At 41.9% G+C, this 19,775-nt stretch overlaps 1 protein-coding gene across 2 annotated transcripts in view; it reads right to left on the bottom strand.

The window, feature by feature from the left end:
* LOC129855019 (cadherin EGF LAG seven-pass G-type receptor 1-like) overlaps positions 1 to 19,775 on the bottom strand; it is a 108,926-nt gene that overhangs the window by 24,797 nt on the left and 64,354 nt on the right. For both annotated transcript variants that reach the window (XM_055922257.1, XM_055922256.1), the window contains exons 6-8: positions 12,132 to 12,289; positions 11,351 to 11,514; positions 10,971 to 11,096 (exon numbers count right to left, since the gene is read on the bottom strand). In XM_055922257.1, the coding sequence (XP_055778232.1) occupies positions 10,971 to 11,096; positions 11,351 to 11,514; positions 12,132 to 12,289 (448 nt within the window). The remainder of the gene's footprint in view (positions 1 to 10,970; positions 11,097 to 11,350; positions 11,515 to 12,131; positions 12,290 to 19,775) is intronic.

The following is a 19,775-nucleotide window of genomic DNA, read 5'->3' on the forward strand; positions in this document are numbered from 1 at the left end:
TAATATAGACCACAAGGACAATTCAATAAATTAGATTTTTTTAAATGAAGAACGGCTTGCTAAAGTGCCAATGTTCAGCATTTTGACATTTATTTTTATTTTTTTTATTTCACCTTTATTTAACCAGGTAGGCTAGTTGAGAACAAGTTCTCATTTGCAACTGCGACCTGGCCAAGATAAAGCATAGCAGTGTGAACAGACAACAACACAGAGTTACACATGGAGTAAACAATAGACAAGTCAATAACATGGTAGAAAAAAGAGAATCTATATACAATGTGTGCAAAAGGCATGAGGTAGGCAATAAATCGAATAATTACAATTTAGCAGATTAACACTGGAGTGATAAATCATCAGATGATCATGTGCAAGAAGAGATACTGGTCTGATTGGGAGCCATATTTTTTGGCAGCCATAGGCTTTAGGTGTTTGTGGGTAATTGTCTATGTCTAACGTTAGTAGCTGTGTGTGCACTTTCGTTTGTAGCTTCACGTTCGTGGTTTATTGTTTTGTGTATTAGTTCGTATATTGTTCGTTTCGTCTTCATCTCTAATAAAAGAAGATGTACTCATATCACTCTGCGTATTGGTCCGATCCATGCACCTCCTCAGACGAGGAGGAGAACGAACGTGACACATAAACCCCCTTCTGACAGGGGGTATGGAAACGTGTTGTGTGCAATAGGGAGTGGCAATTGAAGGCAAGCTTCACAAAAAAAAGGAAATTGTTAAAACATTTCTAGCTTGTCTATCTACGAGTAACAGGGTTGATAAATTATGCTCGACCAGCTCAGTTTTCCACCACAAACACCAGGAAATGGACAAAAAGAGTAGAAACAGCTCACCTGCTTTTGACTGTTAAATGTTCTTTCTTTTTATTTATTTTTTATTTTTTAATGAATAGTTTCACCATATTAAAACAAGAGTTCATGTCATGTTCACTGCACTGGTGTGCAAAAGTGCAGAAAAGTAAAATAAATAAAAGCAGTATGGGGGTGAGGTAGGTAAAGCACCTTATACGACCCTCCATCAACCCTGTGTCACTTCTAGGAAGATTTTATTAAACCACTTAATAACAACATTTCTCCAGGTTTCACCATCATTGTAAAGCCCTAGTTATTTTGTTGCTTTGACAAAGTCATTTCTGAAGATTATAATTGTTTTGTGATTACTGATTTACTTACATCTGTCCTTTAAGGTTAACCCTGTTAAGTGACATGAACTCTTGTTTTAATATGGTGAAACTATTCATTAAAAAATAAAAAATAAATAAAAAGAAAGAACATTTAACAGTCAAAAGCAGGTGAGCTGTTTCTACTCTTTTTGTCCATTTCCTGGTGTTTGTGGTGGAAAACTGAGCTGGTCGAGCATAATTTATCAACCCTGTTACTCGTAGATAGACAAGCTAGAAATGTTTTAACAATTTCCTTTTTTTGTGAAGCTTGCCTTCAATTGCCACTCCCTATTGCACACAACACGTTTCCATACCCCCTGTCAGAAGGGGGTTTATGTGTCACGTTCGTTCTCCTCCTCGTCTGAGGAGGTGCATGGATCGGACCAATACGCAGAGTGATATGAGTACATCTTCTTTTATTAGAGATGAAGACGAAACGAACAATATACGAACTAATACACAAAACAATAAACCACGAACGTGAAGCTACAAACGAAAGTGCACACACAGCTACTAACGTTAGACATAGACAATTACCCACAAACACCTAAAGCCTATGGCTGCCTTAAATATGGCTCCCAATCAGAGACAACAATAAACAGCTGTCTCTGATTGAGAACCAAACCAGGCAACCATAGACTTTCCTAAACACCTACACTGAACACAACCCCATACATACTACAAAACCCCCTAAACAATACACACACCCTAAACTAGACAAAACACACAAACATCCCCATGTCACACCCTGACCTAACTAAACTAATAAAGAAAATCAATATAACAAAGGCCAGGGTGTGACATTATGGCTGATTTAATAAGAAATCGTCATCCCTGTTACAGTCAACCCTGTTACTTTATTTGGCACTTAATAGGCACTTACTATAGTACTTTTTCATTTAATCTCTTGAGATGAGAAAACTCATTTTTTTATGGTTGAACATGTGCTCTTTATGACAAAATGTAAAAATGATTTGAAATCCAAAGTTTTACTTCTCAAAAGGCACTGAATCGGTGGAATGACCCTATTATTGTGATTCACAATCATGAAACTGCTTGTTATACAGTGCATTCGTAAAGTATTCAGACCCCTTGACTTTTTCCACATTTTGTTACGCTACAACCTTATTCTAAAATCGATTAAAAAATATATATCCTCATCAATCTACATATAATACCCCATAATGACAAAGTGAAAAAAGTTTTTTACATTATTTTTTTTACAGATGTATCAAAAATTAAAATCAGAAATACCTTATTTACATAAGTATTCAGACCCTTTGCTATGAGACTCGAAATTGAGCTCAGGTGCGTCCTGTTTCCATTGATCAACCTTGAGATGTTTCTACAACTTGATTGGAGTCCACCTGTGGTAAATTCAATTGATTGGACATGATTTGGAAAGGCACACACCTGTCTAAATAAGGTCCCACAGTTGACAGTGCGTGTCAGAGCAAAAACCAAGCCATGAGGTCAAAGGAATTGTCCGTAGAGCTCAGAGACAGGATTGTTTTGAGGCACAGATCTGGGGAAAGGTACCAAAACATTCTGCAGCAGGGTGCCCAAGAACACAGTGGCCTCCATCATTCTTAAATGAAAGAAGTGTGGAACCACCAATACTTTTCCAAGAGCTGACCGCCAAACTGAGAAATCGGGGGAGAAGGGCCTTTGTCAGGGAGGTGACCAAGAACCCGATGGTCACTCTGACAGTGCTCCAGAGTTTCTCTGTGGTGATGGCAGAACCTTCCAGATGGACAAGGATCTCTGCAGCACTCCAGCAATCAGGCTTTTATGGCTAGATGGAAGCCACTCCTCAGTAAAAGGCACATGACAGCCCACTGGAGTTTGCCAAAAGGCACCTAAAGGACTCTCAGACCATGAGAAACAAGATTCTCTGGTCTGATGAAACCAAGATTGAACTCTGGAGGAACCTGGCACCATCCCTACGGTGAAGCATGGTGGTGGCAGCATTATGCTGTAGGGATGTTTTTCAGTGACAGGGACTGGGAGACTAGTCAGGATCGAGGAAAAGATGGACGGAGCAAAGTACAGGGAGATCTTTGATGAAAACCTGCTCCAGATTGGGGCGAAGGTTCACCTTCCAACAGGACAACGACCCTAAGCACACAGCCAAGACAACGCAGGAGTGGCTTCGGGACAAGTCTCTGAATGTCCTTGAGTGGCCCAGCCAGAGCCCAGACTTGAACCCGATTTCACATGTTTGGAGAGACCTGAAAATAGCTGTGCAGCGACACTACGCATCCAACCTGACAGAGCTTGAGAGGATCTGCAGAGAAGAATGGGAGAAATTCCCCAATACAGGTGTGCCAAGCTTGTAGCGTCATACCCAAGAAGACTCGAGGCTGTAATCGCTGCCAAAGTTTGCAAACATTTCTAAAAACTTTGTCATTATGGGGTATTTTGTGTAGATTGATGAGGGGGGGGGGGGGGGGGGGGGACGATTTAATCAATTTTAGAATAAGGCTGTAATGTAACAACATTTGAAAAATGTACATACTACACAAATCTTCAGTTTCACATTCTCGTAAGAACATTGATTATGATGAGATTGAGAAACACACACACACGTGGACACACCTAGATATTGCCCAGTAATTAACCTGAGACATATAGAGACATCCCGCCAGGTCATTGGTTGCCACAGAGTTTACACTCACTGTGTCCTTTTAAGGTGCTTCTATGAATTGGGTCAAACTAAACCTTCTGAAAACATAAAGCTATTTGCATGTTTTATTTATTTAATTTGGGTAGATCAGCTTTAATATTACAGATAGATTGAAGGATCTATCTATCATTGTCTGCATCATTTCTAATCGCCCCTACCCGACCATCCCTAACCTAATTGACAACAAAACTTCTACTGCTACTTACAGCTATTTGCTCAGATCTATGGTACCTGTAGTTAAAGTAAAACTTTTTTTTTTTTTTTTAATAATCTCCCACCCCATGTAATTTAATCACTCAAAAATTCATAGAAAGAGCTATGGATGCAAGGATTAACAATCAATGATATACAAATGTTACTCACAGGAGTGCAATTTGTACATAAAAAATTGTTTCTGGAGCAGAAATGCCTTCTGGAACATGTAAACTTTCATGTGCCTTAGTAACAAATGTGTATGCCATCTGTAAATATAGATAGAATTGTTAAATTACGAGCCTAGTTGGTTTAGCCATGGAAACCAGTCTCAACGTCAACAGTAAAGAGGCGACTCCGGGATGCTGACCTTCTAGGCATCTTAATATTTTCTTTTTCTGGACAGTCTGAGATATGGCTTCTTCTTTGCAACTCTGCCTAGAAGGACAGCATCCCAGTCAAAAATCGAATCAAATCAAACTTTATTTGTCACGTGCGCAGAATACAACAGGTGTAGACCTTACAGTGAAATGCTTACTTACAGGCTCTAACCAACAGTGCAAAACAGGTATTAGGTGAACAATAGGTAAGTAAAGACAACAATAAAAAGACTGTGAAAAATAACAGTTTCGAGGCTATATACAGTAGCGAGGCTATAACAGTAGTGAGGCTATATACAGGCACTAGTTGGTTGGGTCAATTGAGGTAGTATGTACATGAATGTATAGTTAAAGTGACTATGCATATATGATAAACAGAGAGTAGCAGCAGTGTAAAAGAGGGGTGGGGGGGGGGGGGGGGGGCATAAAATGCAAGTAGTCCAGGTAGCCATTTGATTACCTGTTCAGGAGTCTTATGGCTTGGGGGTAAAAACTGTTGAGAAGCCTTCTTGTCCTAGACTTGGCACTCCGGTACCGCTTGCTATGCGGTAGTAGAGAGAAACGTCTATGACTAGGGTGGTTGGGGTCTTTGACAATTTAAAGGGCCTTCCTCTGACACTGCCTGGTATAGAGGTTCTGGATGGCAGGCAGCTTAGCCCCAGTGATGTACTGGGATGTACGCACTACCCTCTGTAGTGCCTTGCGGTCGGAGGCCGAGCAATTGCCGTACTAGGCAGTGATGCAACCAGTCAGGATGCTCTCGATATTGCAGCTGTAGAACCTTTTGAAGATCTCAGGATCCATGCCAAATCTTTTTAGTTTCCTGAGGGGGAATAGGCTTTGTCGTGCCCTCTTCACAACTGTCTTGGTGTGTTTGGACCATTCTAGTTTGTTGGTGATGTGGACACCAAGGAACTTGAAGCTCTCAACCTGCTCCACTACAGCCCCGTCGATGAGAATGGGGGCGTGCTCGGTCCTCCTTTCCTGTAGTCCACAATCATCTCCTTAGTCCTGGTTACGTTGAGGGATAGGTTGTTATTCTGGCACCACCCGGCCAGGTCTCTGACCTCCTCCCTATAGGCTGTCTTGTCGTTGTCGGTGATCAGGCCTACCACTGTTGTGTCGTCTGCAAACTTAATGATGGTGTTGGAGTCGTACCTGGCCATGCAGTCATGGGTGGACAGGGAGTACAAGAGGGGACTGAGCATGCACCGTGTTCGTGTTCTTGGGCACAGGGACTATGGTGGTCTGCTTGAAACATGTTGGTATTACAGACTCAATCAGGGACATGTTGAAAATGTCAGTGAAGACACCTGCCAGTTGATCAGCACATGCCCTGAGCACACGTCCTGGTAATCCGTCTGGCCCCACAGCCTTGTGAATGTTGACCTGTTTAAAGGTCTTACTCACGTCGGCTACGGAGAGCGTGATCACACAGTCGTCCGGAACAGCTGATGCTCTCATGCATGCCTCAGTGTTGCTTGCTTCGAAGCGAGCTAGAGGTGATTTAGCTCGTCTGGTAGGCTCGTGTCACTGGGCTTCCCTTTGTAGTCTGTAATAGTTTGCCACATAAGATGAGCGTCGGAGCCGGTATAGTACGATTCAATCTTAGCCCTGTATTGACGCTTTGCCTGTTTGATGGTTCATCGGAGGGCATAGCAGGATTTCTTATAAGCTTCCGGGTTAGAGTATCGCCCCTTGAAAGCGGCAGCTCTACCCTTTAACTCAGTGAGAATGTGGCCTGTAATCCATGGCTTCTGGTTGGGTTATGTACGTACAGTCACTGTGGGGACGACGTTCTCGATGCACTTATTGATAAAGCCAGTAACTGATGTGGTGTACTCCTCAATGCCACCGGAAGAATCCCGGAACATGTTCCAGTCTGTGATAGCAAAAAGTCCTGTAGTTTAGCATCTGCTTCATCTGACCACTTTTTATAGACCGAGTCACTGGTGCTTTCTGTTATAATTTTTGCTTGTAAGCAGGAATCAGGAGGATATAATTGTGGTCGGATTTACCAAATGGAGGGCGAGGGAGAGCTTTGTACGCGTCTCTGTGTGTGGAGTACAGGTGATCTAGAATTATTTTCTGGTTGCACATTTAACATGTTGATAGAAATTAGGTAGAACTGATTTAAGTTTCCCTGCATTAAAGTCTCCGGCCACTAGGAGCTCCGCCTCTGGGTGAGCGGTTTCCTGTTTGCTTATTTCCTTATACAGTTGACTGAGTGCAGTCTTAGTACCAGCATCCGTCTGTGGTGGTAAATAAACAGCCACCAAAAGTATAGCTGAAAAAACTCTAGGCAAATAGTGTGGTCTGCATTTAATCACAAGATACTCTACCTCAGGCGAGCAAAATCTAGAGACTTCCTTTCGTGCACCAGCTGTTGTTTACAAATATGCACAGACCCACCCCCCCCCCCCTCGTCTTACTGGAGTGTGCTGATCTATCTAGCCGCTGCAGCGTATATCCCGCTAGCTGAATATCTATGTCATCATTCAGCCACGATTCCGTGAAACATAAGATGTTACAGTTTTTGATGTCCCGTTGGTAGGATATTCGTGATTGTACCTCGTCTAATTTATTGTCCAGTGATTGCACGTTGGCGAGTAATATTGACAGTAACGGCAGCTTTCCCACTCGCCTTCTGCGGATCCTTACGAGGCACCCTGCTCTGTGTCCTCTGTACCTGCGTCTCTTCCTCTTGCAAATAACGGGGATGTTGGCCTTGTCAGGTGTTCAGAGAATGTCCTGTGCGTCCTGCCTGTTGAAGAAAAAATCTTTGTCTAATCCGAGGTGAGTGATCGCTGTCCTGGTATCCCGAATCTCTTTTTTTGCCGTAAGATACGTTGGCAGAAACATTATGTACAAAATAAGTTACAAATAACTTGAAAAAACAAACATATAATAGCACAATTGTTTGGGCGCCTGTAAAACAGCTGCCATTTCTTCCGGTGCCATTTTCGTCACCTCTTCACTGTTGACGTTGAGACTGGTGTTTTGCGGGTACTATTTAATGAAGCTGCCAGTTGAGGACTTGTGAGGCGTCTGTTTCTCAAACTAGACACTCTAATGTACTTGTCCTCTTGCTCAGTTGTGCACCGGGGCCTCCCACTCCTCTTTCTATTCTGGTTAGAGCCAGTTTGCTCTGTTCTGTGAAGGGAGTAGTACACAGCGTTGTATGAGATCTTCAGTTTCTTGGCAATTTCTCGCATGGAATAGCCTTCATTTCTCAGAACAAGTCATTTCTCAGAACTTCATTTCTCAGAACAAGACTGACGAGTTTCAGAAGAAAGTTCTTTGTTTCTGGCCATTTTAAGCCTGTATTCGAACCCACAAATGCTGATGTTCCAGATACTCAACTAATCTAAAGAAGGCCAGTTTTATTGCTTCTTTAATCAGGACAACAGTTTTCAGCTGTGCTAACATAATTGCAAAATGGTTTTCTAATAATCAATTAGCCTTTTAACATGATAAACTTAGATTAGCTAACACAACGTGACTTTGGAACATAGGAGTGATGGTTGCTGATAATGGGTCTCTGTACGCCTTGTAGATATTCCAGCTACAATAGTCATTTACAACATTAACAATGTCTACACTGTATTTCTGATCAATTTTATGTTATTTTAATGGACAGAAAATGTGCTTTTCTTTCAAAAACAAGGACATTTCTAAGTAACCCCAAACTTTTGAACGGTAGTGTACCATTTACTAGCTCTGACTCTCTACTTTTATCCAATGTAAAAAACACAATTTTAAATTTTGTACATAAGACCGAATTGATCCTGTCGGTCACACAGTGCATTCGGAAAGTATTCAGACCCCTTGACTTTTTCCAAATAATTGTGTGTTGCAGACTGAATTTAAAATAGATTAAATTGAGATGTTTTGTCACTGGCCTATACACAAAACTGCATAATGTCAAAGTGGAATTATGTTTTCATTTTCTTTTTTACAAATTAATAAAAAATGTCTTGAGTAAATAAGTATTCAAATGCTTTGCTATGGCAAGCCGAAATAAGTTTAGGAGTAAACATTTGCTTAACAACTCACATAATAAGTTGCATGGACTCACTCTGTGTGCAATGATAGTGTTCAACATGATTTTCAAATGACTGCCTCATGCCTGTACCCCACACATACAATTATCTGTAAGGCCCCCTCAGTTGAGCAGTGAATTTCAAAATAAGATTCAACCACAAAGACCATGGACGTTTTCCAATGCCTCGCTAGAAGGGCACCTATTGGTAGATAGGTAAAAAAACAAACATTGAATATCCCTTTGAGCATGGTGAAGTTCTTAATTACACTTTGGATGGTGTATCAATACACCCAGTCACTACAAAGATAAAGGCGTACTTGCTAAAAAAAACTTTTAGGATTTAGATACTATTCCGGTACAATGGAGGCTTTAGGAGAGGTTTAATGCCTTACTATTTCATAGTTTTAACCCTCCAAACTCATGTTTGTTATAAAAATATGTTTGTTGAACTTTATCTGGTTAGACATTCAAAATGAAGTGACACATTTTTTACTCGTATTATTTGAAAAGGGATTCTGCTGGAGTCGGTGGATGCATGAATAAATATGTCAACTGCGATATAACTAGAGAATTAATCAGTGTAATCTTCACGTAAATGGATAGGTGTTTCCCTCTCCACAGTTTCAAAATTCTATCTATTTTTCTACGTTTTCGATCAAAGTTAATAGTTGCAAGATATTGTGTACACCAAGCATATTGACTTTACCATCCACCAATTTAATCGAGAGATAAAATGGCAATTTAAAGTTTGTATCTTTTAGAGACCAAATCCGTAATATAGTACACTTATCACAGTTGGGTTTTAGTCCAGAGATACTGGAGGAATTGTCCAGGTCCTCAATGAAGCCCTTCAAGGTCGAAGATTGAGGACTCGAGAAAACTTGAATCATCGGCATACATTGATACTTTTGTCTCTATTCCCTTAATTTTTGGCCCCTTAATGTTAACATTAGACAGATTTTGTTTTTATTCCTAAAACAAAAACAAACTTATTCAAACTAAAGACAACTTACAGACACATACAAACAAAGACTACATCTAATCTGCCCAGACCTGCCTGCTCACAACCCTTCCTTAGTACCTGCATTATTGTTTGCCACTTGGTCTTAAATTGTACCAATTTGTTTTACTCAGTTGCCCATACTATTTCTATAATAAATAATGAGATTTTTCCATTTTGTCAATGATGGCGGATTGATTGACTTCCTAGCTTTTAGTATACGTTGCTTCACAATGGAGTGATGAGAAAAGAATTGTCCATCCCAATGGGTATCTCACTACACCCCCATATGTCATGTCTTGAAATATGCAGACAGATGGATTAAAAGTATGTTTATGTAAAGCTAAAAATTCTATGGTTATAATAAATATGTATGACAACCTTGTTGTTTTTATGCCTCTTGACAATTCAAAGTTCTCAGAGAAGTAACCATTATTTATTATTTTACATAAAGGATTGTTGTACATGACTTTACCCATCTTATGAGTTGAAAAAATCCAGGCACTTATAAACAGATTCTAGTGTATCAAAGGCTTTCTCAAAATCTGCTATAAAGTTTATACCTGGTTTCCCCCCATTCTTATAGTTTTCCATTATTTCTAGTAGTTGTCTAATGTTGATCTTCCTTTTAAGAATCGTGTCTGGTCGTGATGAATAATGTCCGGTAGGACCTTTTTTTATTTTATGAGCAAAACATTTTTTGTCACAACAAGTGATTTCCTTTTCCTGCTAACATGACTTACATCAGAAAAGTGGAAAACATTGACTCACAAAGTGTGCTTTACTGTCAACTGGTATGCCAATAAAAGTGTTTTCTGACATAGTGATCCCTCTTGAGAGTTAAAAAAGCAAATCACTATTCAAGATTTGGCCAGCAAATTTATCAACTAAAGTATATAGTACCATAAACTATGAATTGCTCTTCTACCTCTATATACTGCGTTAGTCAGCTATAGACATAAAAACAAGCATTGAAACTGACAAGTACCACTGACTGAACCATAATGCTTCTGGGTAATAATCAGATCACCAATTATATGTACTAGTGGTCATTTGGCCCTGGGCCAAGTGTAAATACTTTTAAAAATCCTTCCTTCCTTCCTTAAGGATAGGTGAAAACCAGGTTACCATCAGTCTATTACTTCCATCAGCAAGGCCAGTTGACATCTGTGATTACCTCAAGCAGGCAGGGATGGAAGGATGTATTAGTAAAGTACTCCAACAGAGCCAGAGGTAGGGTCAGTGTGTAATGTAGGAATGTGGAGATTCAGGAAACTTGTCCACATTGACCTTTTCTGTTTACTCACCGCTAGCCTTGAAGAGCGTGACTGAAACTTTTTCAACTGCATTAATTATGAGACCCACAATAAAACACATAGCTACATACACACAGGGCACATGCACACACACACATGCAGGATACGCAGACTGACACACACCCGTACACAAACCCCTCAAAAATATATCCAATACACTTTTCCTAAAATCCTTTACCTTGTTCACAGTTCTTCCCTCCGTAACCCAGGGGACAGCCACAGGAGTACGTGCTCCACTTGTTCACACAGACTCCTCCATTCAGACACACACGTTGAGTGCAGAAGTCCTTCTTTGCTGTGCACCCTGAATACAGACATGTAATACAGGCTTATGATAATCAGTGGCATCAATAGGGTTAGACAAAAATATCAAACTAATGCGTTGAAATATGCCATTTAGTAGACGCTTTTATCCAAAGCAACTTACAGTCATGGGTGCATACATTTTACATTCAGGGTTGTCCCGAGAATCAAACCCACTATCCTGGCGTTACAAGCACAATGCTCTACCAACTAAGCTACAGATGACAACTATCACACGTGAGGATTAGAACAGACCTGCTGCCGTGCCGTTGTTGGCCACATAACTGGCCATGTCCACAGGCTTGCTGTCTATAGTCAGGTCTCTCATGCAGCCCACAAAGTCTCGGTTCCGGACGGGGAAATCCTCCGGCAGGTTGGGAACACCGCCCAGAAGTAGTGGACCGGTCAGGTCCAGGGACCTAGAGATGGACAACATAGAACAACCATCAACTGGACCTGATTCTGAGTGGAGAGTCAAGGCCTTTTGTTATGAGTATGATTCTCTGATTGACATTACAGTGCACCAATCACGCTACAACCACACTAAAACATTGTTATTAACATCGTGACTCAACACACAAACCAAAAAGACAAAGAGAAAGGCTGATCAAGCCTCTTACAACTACTTTACCCTGCATCAAAACCTCCACTGTTTAGTGGGACCAATGCTGGCGTAACATGAACTCATAACACAAGTTATGAAAAAAATGCGCAGCTCGCATATAACAAAATGCCCTCTATTGTCAAATCTTGTGATTTACTAATACCCAACAAATTTTTCCCTAGTAGGAGGCGATATACATTTGAATAAGAAACACATTTAGATATAGGCATTTGCATAAGAATAAAGAATCACAAGAGTTAAGAAGTGAATAGGACACTAATACTGATGTAGGTTTTATGTCTACTGCATGAGAACTTGCTAAGATGTAATATGGGAAACCAAATGGCAATTGCTGTCCCTTTCCACTTGAGGGGAGAAAAGCTAAGATTGGTCCGACAGGAGGCTGGATAAACCCTATGAGACTGCACTCACTTCTTCTGTCCTGTCTGTATGCCCTGGGCGGCACAAGAGTAGTTCCCGATCTGGCCACCAAAGCCAATTGCCATGGCGATGTCGCAGTCGTCCACAGCAACGACTGCCACCTTCTCTCCTGATGGTCCGTGGGGGATGCCAAGGCGACCAATATTGGGCTGGAAATAGAAGGGAGGTCATATGAAATGTAAGGACGTCACAGCTAATAAACTAAGGTACCAATATCCAGTGAGAAAATTGGGGCTTTCAGCCATACAAGTGAGGAACCATAGAGTCGGTTTCGGAAGGGAAACAGCTTCTCGATGACTAATGAAGGTCATGGTCTGATGGTCATGGTTTTCCCTTTTTGAAGCGCAGGACTGTTTGTTTGGTGCTACAGTATTTGGGGATAGCAGAACCCCTGGGCTCAAGCCCAGCGTGAAGAGGCTGTTATTGCTCAATGAAGCTGAGGTGCCGTTGATTGTTGGAGTGTAATTGGATTATGAGAGCGGGACACTGGTGGGTGAAGAGATACCATAGACTGAGAACGCCATTCTATGTCAAATCCTCCCCTGGGACCCCAGTTTCCACCAAGTGGCAACAACAATTGGAGATATCATCAGCAACTGTCAGTGTTTACCTCCCCTGCAACTCATCTCACGGTGCTGCCCTTTTCCAAGCTATTAACACCACATCCACCTAGTTCTCCCCAAGCAGCGTCACGTTCAGTGACCTTATGTCACCTCAATGTGTATCTGTACGTGCAAATACAAAATCTGTATGTGTGTTTCTATCAAACTGTATGTGTGTGGACCTTTGATCTATTTCCTGTGGGGATGTGACATTGCAGGGAGGATGACCTATGCAACTGCAGGTGTGACAACAGGAAGAGGTAAAACAATATTGTAGGAACAACTGTTTCTTTTAGAGATGCATGCTGGGACTTTAGTACAAACCAAACTCAATTGCTCATTGTAATGTGTTTAGAGAGTAATCTCCCCGGTGGAAATATCAGGCTTGTCACAATAATCACATTACTCCCCCCATAGTCATATAGACTACTATCAATCTCTGAGACATTCCCTAATTGATGACAGCATTCCAGGTGTTACAAGTCAAACGGAGGATGCCCATTGGGTGCTAAGAGTCGAGTTTCAGACAACTGATTACTCTAGCAGGGATGACATTCCACACAATGAGCATATCAGATTCACTGATGACATATTTGCCTAAATATTCTGGGTTGATGAGAAATAGAGGACTTCTCGCTCTGTTGGCCTTTCAAGCCAAATTGCCAAGATTCATGCTAAAAGCTACCAATATGTGATCAAAGCAACTTTGTTGTGAAGTGTCCAAATATCCCCTACTGAGTAACATCACAGGATATAAATAAGACTGTTATTTCTAAAAACAGCTCCATTCAGGAATTGGGATGATCATTATAATTCCCACCAAGAGCATTTTTCTGTTGGTGGGATTAAGCTCTTGGGAGCGTCTGTCATCTACGTTTAATCTCCAGACGCCCAAATCTTTATCTCTCTAATCTGTCAACTGTGTGTCTGCTAGTAGAGGTAGTGTTTCTGGCAAACATCACTTCTCCTCTTTCCCTCCACACTAAAGACATTACTTTGTCCTGCATTGTTGGTGCTCGGAGTTTAAGAATTTCACTGTACCATGTAATTACATCTGCAGCCCTGTAAATGTGACTATTAAAATCTCTAATATAATATGTAAAACAAAGATGCCCTACTTTAACAGAGTTTAGCAGAGACCAACATTTAACTCAACGTTTTAGCAGACAATTCATTTAACTTTAAAAAAATTAAAAAAATAATCTATTTTCCCATTGAACTGCAGACTTGAGGCTCCACTGGTTTATAGTTGAATGTAGACATGTTGATGTATACCACTGTCCCTTTCCTTCTCTCTTGGTCATTTGTTCTGAACATGAAAACACCATGGAACAAAGATAAAGACGTATCACTCTTCTCTCATCCAGCCAAGTCTTGATAAATACAGACTTTCACTTTGGAATGGTGAGGACTATAATCTATAACCTTGAAATGTGCCTAATGTACACCTACTGGACAATAGGCAAACATGAAGCATAAGTTCTAAGCAATGTTCCCTCAAAACATTTTCCTCACTGAGCAAATTTCAGGTCTGCTGAGCGCAAACTTGAACGTTGTGAAAATTCTGTGCAACTTCCGGTGTGTGTTTACTCTGAACACTGAGGCTGTACCCGGTTTAAGTTAGTTTTAATAGTGGTCAAGGCGGCTACTGTGGCTATTTAACCATAATGCAAGCCTACCTGAGTGGCCTACCATTAAAAACAATGGAGAAAATGCATCCCATAACATTTTAACATAGAAAAAGCTGTTCTATCATTCAGCCTACAGTAGCAGGCAATGCGTGGTGTTCAACGTAGACCTACATTCCGTGAGACTATTGAAAAAAACATGCAGGGCTTGACATTCACCTATTTATCCACTTGTCCTTCAGACATGTAGGTGACTAAAAATGTTGTTGTGTTTTTTGATGCAAGAAACCACTTTACAAAATCAAATGCATCATTATTTCCATCCCATTATTACATAGAATTAGACAAATAATGCTATCCTCTGCCTATTGGCTACTCTCAAAATACAACACTGCCCCTTTAAGACAAAAAAAAGATTGTTGTGCTCTTGTAGGAAGCAATCATTCCCCCATTGCTGACTACAAATAATCTATAACTGGGCTAATAACTCACTAACTAGTAAAGGATATGAACAAATGTACAAATGTGCACATGTCACTACATATACAGTACCAGTCAAAGTTTGGACACACCTACTCATTCAAAGGTTTCTCTTTATTTGTACTATTTTCTACATTGTAGAATAATAGTGACGACATCAAAAATATGAAATAACACATATGGAATCATGTAGTAATCAAAACAGTGTTAAACAAATCAAAATATATTTGAGATTCTTCAAAGTAGCCACCCTTTGCCTTGATGACAGCTTTGCACACTCTTGGCATTCTCTCAACCAGCTTCATTAGGTAGTCACCTGGAACGCATTTCAATTAACAGGTGTGCCTTTGTAACGGATGTGAAATGGCTAGCTAGTTAGCGGGTACGCGCTAGTAGCATTTCAATCAGTTACGTCACTTGCTCTAAGACTTTAAGTAGGGTTGCCCCTTGCTCTGCAAGGGCCGCGGCTTTTGTGGAGCGATGGGTAACGACCGTGCTTCGTGGGTGACTGTTGTCGATGTGTGCAGAGGGTCCCTGGTTCGCGCCCGTGTCGGGGCGAGGGGGACGACGTAAAGTTATACTGTTACATTGATGCTGTTGACCCGGATAACTGGTTGCTGCGGAAAAGGAGGAGGTTGAAAGGGGGGTGAGTGTAACGGATGTGAAATGGCTAGCTAGTTAGCGGGTACGCGCTAGTAGCATTTCAATCAGTTACGTCACTTGCTCTGAGACTTTAAGTAGGGTTGCCCCTTGCTCTGCAAGGGCCGCGGCCTTTGTGGAGCGATGGGTAACGACCGTTCTTCGTGGGAAACCGTTGTTGATGTGTGCAGAGGGTCCCAGGTTCGCGCCCGTGTCGGGGCGAGGGGACACCGTAAAGTTATACTGTTACACCTTGTTAATTTGATAGTGTTCACTAACGGGGAACACTAGAAAGTTGAGTGAAGTTCAATCTTGTGCTTCTCTGCGCAGGCTGATATTTCTTCTGCAGCAGTCCCGGGGGAGCTGGGCTCCCGTCTAACGCGAGCTGCTTCGGGGGAACATTGGTCCTAAGGCTAGGTTACAACATAGGCTATATGATCGCCAGTTTGGTAATAGGCACCACTAGGTTTACACAGTACACTGAGCAATGTGAAAGCATCATAGTGAAAGACCACATGCCCTGGGGAGAAATGAATCATGAAGTAATTCTGTTGACAGAGGAGAGGCCTGAACATTGTACTACAATGTAGCTACTGCAATACTATCATGGTCTTGCTCTTTTCACACAATACATTCTACCTAGTTCAAAAGTGTCCATATTCACATACTGAATTGAAATATCTGGATTATGGACCAATCACAAATGCCTGCTGCATTCCACACTACTATATATTGTTCTGGCCTTCATTAATAACTCCAGAATAACATAGATACTACTCTTTGGGCATCTGTTTCTTGTATCCCTCTTTTCTCATGGTTGGGCTATGGGGGGTAGACAAAAAGGTAGTACATTGACTGTGTTGGCCGTCTGTTTGTGCTGTTCTGGTTTAGCTTTCAGACCTCTGGGCTCTGACAGAAGGGACCTAGAAGACTGTTGTTGCAGAGCCCTGGACTGTTTGGTTTGGCACTATGTTTAATATGAGAGAGGGCATACTCAGAATAGAGCTCTTACTAGTCTAATTATAGCAAAACTACTGTAAAGTATACAAGATCTCCCTTGTTGTTGCCATATACAGGCTGCATTCTATTCACATTATGTCACCATGTCAAGGTCAACCCAAACAACAGGAACTCAGTGACACTTGTTCCCCTCTCTTTTCCACACATTACAAACAAACACTCTCATAAATTCACAGACATTAATCACGTGTTCCATCTTCCTGTCCACTAGGAAAGCCTGAGTACAAAACAATCCCTAAAACAATGCTTTTAGCATATCTTCTCCAAAATGTGCAGAATGTGCTGAATTATGAAAATTCGAAACCATGTCTGTATGTGTGTGTGTGCGTATGTGTGTGTCTGCATAAGTGCGTGCATGCGTGTGCATATGATGCAGATGGTGCATGCCGCGGCTGTGAAGGCCAGGGTGAACAAGACAAAACAACAAACAACTAGCTGCTCTATCCCTCTCTTGTACTGAGAGTGAAAGTACAGAGTTTCTAAACCCAGAGGAGCAACATCACCAGACTTCTGGGAACCCTTGGGAAGCAGACCAAGCAGACCAGGCCGGGGTTTAGAGAAGTCAATGAGAGAAGTGAAACATTCTTCCTCAGATGTACATTTTCTTGAAATCTAAAGGCATAACCTAGATTTGAGCCAATGTCTGAAGTAGTTGAACTTGGTATTACTCCAACCTCGTGAAACTGACATGTTTTCATTTTCATCAAAAACAACTTTATATCGAAGAAGTGCCTTTGATTAGTTGGCCTGCACATGTACAGTTTGGCGCAAAATTACCTGTTAAACCCGATTATGTGTTTCGACACATGAGCTTAGCTAGCCAACGTCGCCATGATCGCCTACAAGTGTGATCGAGGATTTCCATTGGAGAAGCAGTTTAAGCCTACCGTTATACTGTACTGTCTTAAAACTAGGGGTGAAACGGTTCATAAAACTCATGGTTCAGTACGATACGGTACAGTGGTGTCACGGTTCGGTACGGTTTCGATACATCGACAAAATTAACGCCTGAGAAATATGTAATTGGTATTTAGATTTTCTATTTATTATAATAGTAACATGGGTAGCTTGAATTCCCAGGAGCATTTGGAAACAAAGGGACAACAAAAAACAGCAGTGCCTGCCTTATAACATGAAATAAAATATTCATTTAAAACAGAACTTCAACAAGAGTGCATAGTCCAGCAGCATATATCAACATTAAGTCACATAGCAGTGCCTTAAACTAAATAGGACCACTTGAGACTGGTTCCTTGACAAAAATAAAATTTACCTCCCTGGGCGCGAACCCAGAGACTCTGGTGGCGCAGCTAGCACTGCGATGCAGTGTCCTAGCCCACTGCGCCACCAGAGTCTCTGGGTTCGCGCCCAGGCTCTGTCGCAGCCGGCCGAGACCGGGAGGTCCGTGGGGCGACGCACAATTGGCATAGCGTCGTCCGGGTTAGGGAGGGTTTGGCCGGTAGGGATATCCTTGTCTCAGTATGTAAATGTAATAAAATGTATGCACTCTACTGTAAGTCGCTCTGGATAAGAGCATCTGCTAAATGACTAAAATGTAAATGTAAAAGTTATTCAGATTTCCAAGTTTTTCTTTAAGAAGATTAGACTATCCACATTATCTGCAGTGAGCACAGATCCGTTTGCTGTGACAATGTCAGCCACTGTGGAGAATACCCTCTCGCTAGGGACAGAGGTCCCAGGCACAGCCAGGTAGTGCCTTGCTAACATGGCAACATGAGGGTATATTAACTCTTTGGTCTTCCACCATGTAAGATGATCAGCATCCAGGGGAATACAGTCCACTTCCCTGTATGAGGTCACCTCCACCTCTATGACCTTGACCTTTGACTTGGTTCCCTGCTCCTGGGTCGTGAGCAACTCCCCAAAAAGCTCAGCCATGGCAGACTTCTTTTCTGGAGGAGAACCCCTGTCCTCTGCCGTCTTTGGAGAGGGGTTGGCTCCTGTGGTAACTGTGGCTTGACCCGGCAGAATTAAATTAGATGAAAATTACTCTCTCTGAAGTGGCTTTAAAAATATGATTTGTTGTTAGAAATATACATCAGACACATTTATGTCAATTACAATTATTACTTTATAATTAATTGTTAAATCACTAATTAATAAAATAATAAATGTCACATTAACAAAATAAATACAATACCTGTTGTATATTGGTCACAATCTCTGCTGTGAGTTCATTGTAGACTCTCAGACAAGCAGCAGCATCCAGGTGCAGCAGGGACTTGAACCGGGAGTCCAAAGTGGTGCTCTTGTGTAAGAAGTCTTGGACACCAGGGTCAGCATATCTAGGCTCCAGGTTAACTCTGATAGCAGTCTTGACATCCCTTACTGCAGGTTCATCTTCATCACATGCCACCATTGATTTCAGGATCATTGCTTTCCATGCCGTCCCTAGGAGGGGTGCGTCACTTGAGTGGGTTGAGTCACTGACGTGATCTTCCTGTCTGGGTTGACGCCCACCCCCCCCTTGGGTCGTGCCTTGGCGGAGATCTTTGTGGGCTATATGGTAAGTTGGTGGTTGAAGATATCCCTCTAGTGGTGTGGGGGCTGTGCTTTGGCAAAGTGGGTGGGGTTATATCCTGCCTGTTTGGCCCTGTCCGGGGGTATCATCAGATGGGGCCACAGTGTCTCCTGACCCCTCCTGTCTCAGTCTCCAGTATTTATGCTGCAGTAGTTTATGTGTCGGGGGCTATGGTCAGTCTGTTATATCTGGAGTATTTCTCCTGTCTTATCCGGTATCCTTTGTGAATTTAAATATGCTCTCTCTAATTCTTTCTTTCTTTCTTTCTTTCTTTCTTTTTTTCTTTCTCTCTCTCGGAGGACCTGAGCCCTAGGACCATGCCTCAGGACTACCTGGCCTTATGACTTCTTGCTGTCCCCAGTCCACCTGGCCGTGCTGCTGCTCCAGTTTCAACTGTTCTGCCTGCGGCTATGGAACCCTGACCTGTTCACCGGACGTGCTACCTGCCCCAGACCTGCTGTTTTCAACTCTCTAGAGACCGCAGGCGCGGTAGAAATACTCTGAATGACCGGCTATGAAAAGCCAACTGACATTTACTCCTGAGGTGCTGACCTGTTGCACCCTCGACATCCACTGTGATTATTATTATTTGACTCTGCTAGTCATTTATGAACATTTGAACATCTTGGCCATGTTCTGTTATAATCTCCACCTGGCAGAGCCAGAAGAGGATTGGCCACCCCTCATAGCCTGGTTCCTCTCTAGGTTTCTTCCTAGGTTTCCA

The sequence above is a fragment of the Salvelinus fontinalis genome, chromosome 5, assembly GCF_029448725.1.
Source record: "Salvelinus fontinalis isolate EN_2023a chromosome 5, ASM2944872v1, whole genome shotgun sequence".
NCBI classification, from domain to species: domain Eukaryota; kingdom Metazoa; phylum Chordata; class Actinopteri; order Salmoniformes; family Salmonidae; genus Salvelinus; species Salvelinus fontinalis.